This window comes from Salvia hispanica, chromosome 2 (assembly GCF_023119035.1).
Source record: "Salvia hispanica cultivar TCC Black 2014 chromosome 2, UniMelb_Shisp_WGS_1.0, whole genome shotgun sequence".
NCBI lineage: Eukaryota > Viridiplantae > Streptophyta > Magnoliopsida > Lamiales > Lamiaceae > Salvia > Salvia hispanica.
The window spans coordinates 23,163,749-23,169,784 of record NC_062966.1 but is presented as its reverse complement, the minus strand read 5'-3'; the positions used below and the strand labels follow the sequence as shown (position 1 = coordinate 23,169,784).

The 6,036-nt window shown below is 36.3% G+C and overlaps 2 protein-coding genes across 4 annotated transcripts; one reads left to right on the top strand and one right to left on the bottom strand.

Annotated features, from left to right (window-relative positions):
• The first annotated feature begins 2,591 nt into the window (after window positions 1-2,591).
• On the top strand, window positions 2,592-3,479 carry LOC125204354. Its single transcript, XM_048102987.1, has 3 exons — window positions 2,592-2,686; window positions 2,763-2,869; window positions 2,945-3,479. Exons 1-3 carry the CDS (start codon window positions 2,609-2,611, stop codon window positions 3,309-3,311), a joined length of 552 nt encoding a protein of 183 aa, XP_047958944.1. The 5' UTR covers window positions 2,592-2,608; the 3' UTR covers window positions 3,312-3,479.
• Window positions 3,480-3,839: 360 nt separating this feature from the next.
• On the bottom strand, window positions 3,840-5,571 carry LOC125204355 (40S ribosomal protein S15a-5-like). 3 transcript variants are annotated; one of them, XM_048102988.1, is made up of 4 exons: window positions 5,434-5,571; window positions 5,131-5,271; window positions 4,619-4,779; window positions 3,840-4,097 (listed from the first exon to the last, which is right to left on the bottom strand). In XM_048102988.1, exons 2-4 carry the CDS (start codon window positions 5,258-5,260, stop codon window positions 3,999-4,001), a joined length of 390 nt encoding a protein of 129 aa, XP_047958945.1. In that variant the 5' UTR covers window positions 5,261-5,271; window positions 5,434-5,571; the 3' UTR covers window positions 3,840-3,998. The 3 variants fall into 3 exon arrangements, with proteins under 3 accessions (XP_047958945.1, XP_047958947.1, XP_047958948.1); XM_048102990.1 differs by having other exon boundaries at window positions 5,131-5,264; XM_048102991.1 differs by lacking the exon at window positions 5,434-5,571 and adding an exon at window positions 5,341-5,345 and having other exon boundaries at window positions 5,131-5,264.
• Window positions 5,572-6,036: the final 465 nt, after the last annotated feature.

Genomic DNA, 6,036 nt, shown 5'->3' with positions numbered 1-6,036 from the left:
TCAATTTATGATTATCATATCTCGGAGTGTTGTTTGAATTTACTTTAGGTTCTGTTTAATACCATGAAATTGGAATTGAGATACACGCATCACTTTTCTCGGCGTACATTTTAAGAAATATGAATACTAAGGAGTGAAAAAGAAAAATGGGAAACGAATCTTACTTTTATTAAAATGAAATCGTTGAATATAAGGTCAATTTATCAACAATAAATGAAAAGTAAATAAGATATCCGTATAACGACAAGAAACTTTTATAAAAAAAGATAGACGCATGTATTGACAGTCGGAAAGAGTATCTTTTAATTAATACGACCATATCCGTAAACGTGATATCTTTATTCAAAATTAAAATAGACAAATAAATATTACTCCATAAATCCAAAGTCAAACTAGCATGCTAACTCACACACATTTCTAACTAGGAGTAACTTTAATTGTGCTAATTAGGCTCACTCTCATAACTTAAGTAAGCTTATGCTCATCTATATTAATGAAAAGAAAGCCTATTTAATGACTCCTACTCATCACTTTAACATTTCCCGCCATCATTAAAAGGGAGATGAGCATATATATACGTAGAGCTACTTATCATCCTCTTTCTCTCATGCGCTTTTCTCCATCTTCAAGAATCAAGCAACCCCAAAGCTCTCCTTCGCCTTTCTTCTCTTCAGGAGCTGATCGATCACCAATCTACGCCTACAATCGCCGCTTCAAGCATGGACGAGAACAATCAAGGCAGCCCTCCCTTTACACCACAAGATCTTGAGGTTTCTCTATCTCTCTCTCTCTCATCTATATATATATATATATATACATGAGTGTGTGTGTGAATCAGCTGAATGAATCATGGTTTTTCGGGTTTTTCTGATTTGATTTCTGAATATGTTGTAGTTGTATCTCTATCTTTACTGGAAGTTGGAGTTGGATTAATCAGGGTTTAATCTTGAATAGAAAGAGGAAAGAGGAATTATGTGTGTGTGTGAATCAAATGAATGAATCATGATTTTTAGGGATTTTCTGATTTGATTTCTGAATATGTTGTAGTTTCTATCTCCATCAATCTTTAATGGAATATGTTGATCAGTGTTTAATCTTCGATGGAAAGGGATGTATGTGTGTTTGCTTGCCTATGATTTCACATCCTTTTGAACCTCAAAGTAGAAAAATCAAAATCGAAATCGAAATCAATCAAATTATCATAGCCATTTCTCCAAGTGTGAGTTTGAATTGTGATTGGAATTGGGAATTCTATTTCAATTTCAAATGATACAAGGAAGTATTGATAATTCTAATTGCAAATTGTTTGTTTGATAACCTAAAATTAGATAAGATTTTTAATGATTATATTCTTTTATTTATATTCATCATGCATCTATACATTATTGTTCAATATATTTTCAGTTGTTCTTGCTATTGTTTGCAGTTTATGTATTGTGTGTGCGTGTGTTGTGTGTGCGCTCGACTAACTAAGATGTTTGTAGAAAACAAAATCGATGCCATTGCAGTCTCCTCTCGGACTGAACCTGGAAATAAGCGAGTCCTTTCTGAATGAGTTGCAATCAGCAACAAGAGCAGCACAAGACAAAGTGGATGTGAGATATAGCCATGATAAGATTAGGGCTTCCAATGCTCAAATCACCACCTTTACTGTAGGAAACTGGAAGGTACTTATTTATGTATACACACATAAATACATATCTTAAATCTATGATTTTGGAATATAAAGAATCATCTGTTGTTGGCAGAGGGAGGCTATTTACAGAAGCTCCTTGACTGCCAAATTCTACCATGCCAAGAAGAAGCTAGTGTGGGAGTTTCTTTATGGGCTATTGAAGAGCAAAATAGAAGTTTCTTGGTCTGATATCATTGCTATTGAGGCTGTTACGTACCCTGCTCAACCCGGATTTCTTCGAATTCAGGTCTCAATTTCCACATATCTCAATCTCTATTAGCTTTGTAATGAATTGAATATGACTAGTTGAACTAATATGCAGTTGGCTAAGCCTCCTCTCTTCTTCCGAGAAATCCCACCTCAGCCGCGAAAGCCAACTAAATGGAAGCCGGTAGATGATTTCACTGGTGACCAAGCCCTACTTTGCAGGTATGTATACTCACATATTTCAATCTCGTATTTCATCCTGCACAGAATGAGATATGTATATATTGAGGTTTGATAAATATAACAGCACACATGAAGCTACGTTCCCACCTGGAGAACTTAATAAACACTACGAGTTGCTTCTGAAAAAAGATGAGCATCTGGCTAGGCTCAGTCGCAGGCCCTTCCCGACAAATAATCGTCTGGCTGAGCTCAGTGGCTGGCCCTTCCCAACAAATGATAAGCCGAAGGCTTCCAATGTCACAATCACCAGCTTTCTTGTAGGAAACTGGAAGGTATATATAAAAATGTATACACACATACAAAAACTGCAATTACATATACAAATCCATTTATCTCACTTCAATCTATGATTCCGGAATAAAGAAATCCATCTGCTCTTGGCAGAGGGTGTCTTACTACCAAGGCGACTTGACTGCCAAATTCCACTATGCCAAGAAGAAGCTGGTGTGGAATTTTCTTGATGGGGGGCTACTGAAGATCAAGATGGAAGTTTCGTGGTCCGATATCACTGCCATCGAGGCTGTTATGAACCCTAATCAACCCGGACGTCTTCGTATTGAGGTTTCATTTTCCCCATATTTCATCTTTATTAGATATATGTAATGTATTGGATATGAGTAGTTGAACTAATATGCAGTTGGCTAGCACTCCTCTCTTCTTCCGAGAAATCTCACCTCAACCAGGAAAGCATAGCAATTGGGAGCCTACTTATGATTTCACTTATGGTCAAGCCCATCTTTACATGTATGTATATGGTACATATTTCCTTCTTGTATTTCATTCCACGCATATATTAAGGTTCAATGTATTTTCTAACAGGAAACATGAAGTTACATTCCTACCTGGAGTGCTCGATAAGCACTACGAGCAGCTGCTGATAAACGATGAGCATCTGGCTGAGCTCAGTCGCAGGCCCTTACCGGACCATGACAAGCATCTGACTGAGCTCAGGCTCTACTCAGGACCTGCCGATTTTTCAAATCAGAAGGCTCTTGTTGCTCATGATCAACGTCAGCACAGTGATGTTGGCTCACCGAGTCAGAACCCCATTGTTGCTCCTGCCTCAACACATATTGACTCATCATCAAGTCAGAACTACTCTGTTGTTCCTGATCAGCACCTCTATGAACGCAACGATATGGTTCGAGGTGGTAATGAAGCTTCATCTATGAAGAGAGTGGGATGAGTGAAGAGGTGGGTTAAAACTTGTATACATTGCTGCATAATACAGATATTATTTTCTTCTTATGGGTACATATATTCATATGGTCTCTTGAAGCTGAATTAGATATAGCAAATGTGATCAAGTTTGACATTTCTACAGTGTTATAGATGATGAATGTTGGTAAAGATATAAAAGGAGCTAAAAGTGGTTCCAAGTTTGATTCTTTTTACATTCAATCTTCATTCAAGTTTGAAGATCCTTTGCTTTCGTTTTTTGGCCTTTATTTTCTCTTTTTAGAAACAAATATTTGAATAATTATCCATGTTAAAAGTATTTTTTATCAACCAATTGAGAGGATATAAATACTTCGATGTTTTGCATAATAATTTCTACTCCTTTCCGGAGTAGTTGGTCTCAACATAATTGAAGCATTTCTTTTGGCGCGGAGAGTAAGGAATGAGTGTTTAGTAAGATTAGTAAAGAGAGAACAAAGTGAGAGAAAATAAAATAGATGATTAAAGAGGGAGTAAAGTAGAAGAGAAATAAACTCAGGGTAATTAAATGTGTTATTTTTGTCATAAAGGGAAATGACTCATCTACATTGGGATTGAGAAGCCCAAAAAACAGAGCTTCGCATAGTTCTTTAAGTTCTTTCTTACCTAGAAGCCAAGTATACCCGTTCAAAACAAGAGAATGACCGTAGCACCCTCAGTAAAAGTATCCGACAACTTGGCCACCAACATTTTGTCGAATAGCCTCCTCGTGATCTAGAACTCCGTTTGGTGTTGTGACCACTACATAGCCCCACTGCATGTGGAATAAGGTACGAAACATCACCATAAGGCCTTTTACTTGTAGCTTCATATCCATCAAAGTTGGAAACATATCATAGAAAATGTGACACTATTCCCTCAAGTAGCATGAAATGACACATAAGGCCGATGAACAGAGACAAAACCAGATGGTGAACTCTTCAAAACGATTGTTTTGGATGTCAAAACCAATTACATGTGTAGTCGATCAATGTCTTGAGAAGCGGTGTCTATTAGTTATCATCCATAAAAAACAAAACTATGAATTCAGCTCCTTAACCAAACAAGCCAAGTTTACCAAATTATCGGGTCTCCAACTTCATTAAAAAACAATGAGCTAATTACAAGCACTAATTCCTTAATCAGATCATATTGCCAAATTAATTCAAGAAGTCCTCAAATGACAAAAGATGTTGTGGTTTTGAACAAGATTCATATCATTCAACCATCGAAGCCTAGATGCAACAGCAGATAAAATAGGATTCAAATCAAAGTTTGTGCAGGAAACAACCAAACCTGGCGAGTAGGAAGCATTCGAGTTTTGTAGCTCTCAATGTACTGAGCCTTGATGTCTTGTCGATAAGTGAGGGCCCGACAATCATTCACCCTCCCCTGCAGCTGCACGGTTATCTTCCCCACCCTATGCGGATCATGGACTTCAAAATCCTTAATGTACCCTGTCATTTCACCATCATTCTAAGCTTAATCACACTGTTTTACATTTCTAAAACACAACTAAACCCAGGAAAACGGAACCAAACTAGTAAATACATTGAAAAAATCCCACCTTTACAAATACCCACATTCTCAAAGCTATTCATCAAACCAAAACAAACCACACGATTCTGCTTTAAATGCATAATTTACCCTCGATTTACACACAATTACACAATATGTATGTGTGCAAGTAAACTACAGAAACTGGCTAATGTATTCCACAAGACCTTAAAAATCCAAATTTTCGAATCGGGCATCGCATACGCACACGATCAGAAAATTGTTAATGTGATTCACATACATTTGCATACCTCTGTATTTCATGATTTGGAGGAATGAGGCAACGACATTAGAAATGGGCTTAAGCTCAGCGGAAGCGAAACCCCTCTTTTCAGCATTGACAATGGTTCTCAACGCATCGTTTAGAATTCTTCTTCCCATGATTCTGCAAACTATTTCAATTAAAAATTTCATGAGTCTCCCATGGGTAAAAATAGGTGTAAATTGGACAAAAAATATACTTTGATTTCACAACTGATAACTCAAATATTTCTCCTCAAAGAAAAATTAAATACACAGAGAGATAGGAGTATATAATTTGAAAAGCTTTCAACCTCGAGCTTAGAATTGAGATTGTGGCGGAGTAACTCAGGCAATGCCGGACGGCGGAACAGGCTGGAGGAAGGCGGCTAGCGGCGCCGGAGTGGGAGAGTGGAGTACTGACGGAATTTGCCAAATTTGATTTAATTTAGATTTAAAATTTGTATTATTTTATAATGGAATGTGATCAAATGAAAATTTTAAATATTATACAGATTCAGAATTATAATTTGAACCATTGAAAAATGTCACAGATCACAAAAGTTAATAAGAAAATGTCAATAGAATTTCAACGGTAGTCAATGATTGATGTTGTGTTGATATTAAAATCTCAAAATTTTACACTGTGTAAATATTACACTGTAACTGTGTTGAAGTGTGTGGATGAGTTTTGAGTTTATAGTACAAATTACTACAAATTGGAAATTGCCGGAAAAACATCAAATTTTGGACAATTTTGGGAGATTATGTCATAGCTTTGACAAATTTTTTTCAATTATCTCATGATAAATTAAAAATGTGGCTAACTAAGTGATCATCATATTATGAGGTGGATTGAATGAGATCAATTGAATAATCAAATATTTTGTCTGCATGATATTTTTCATATGCTATAA

Bases quoted from the DNA above. Each gene is read 5' to 3' on its own strand.
- LOC125204354 (XM_048102987.1), top strand. From the start codon at position 2,609: ATGGAAGTTTCGTGGTCCGATATCACTGCCATCGAGGCTGTTATGAAC. The intron at 2,687-2,762 runs GTTTCATTTTCC...ACTAATATGCAG, and splicing joins CCGGACGTCTTCGTATTGAG to TTGGCTAGCACTCCTCTCTT. The intron at 2,870-2,944 runs GTATGTATATGG...ATTTTCTAACAG, and splicing joins GGTCAAGCCCATCTTTACAT to GAAACATGAAGTTACATTCC.
- LOC125204355 (XM_048102988.1), bottom strand. From the start codon at position 5,260: ATGGGAAGAAGAATTCTAAACGATGCGTTGAGAACCATTGTCAATGCT. The intron at 4,780-5,130 runs GTATGCAAATGT...GTGAAATGACAG, and splicing joins CCAAATCATGAAATACAGAG to GGTACATTAAGGATTTTGAA. The intron at 4,098-4,618 runs GTTTGGTTGTTT...TTCCACATGCAG, and splicing joins GAATGCTTCCTACTCGCCAG to TGGGGCTATGTAGTGGTCAC.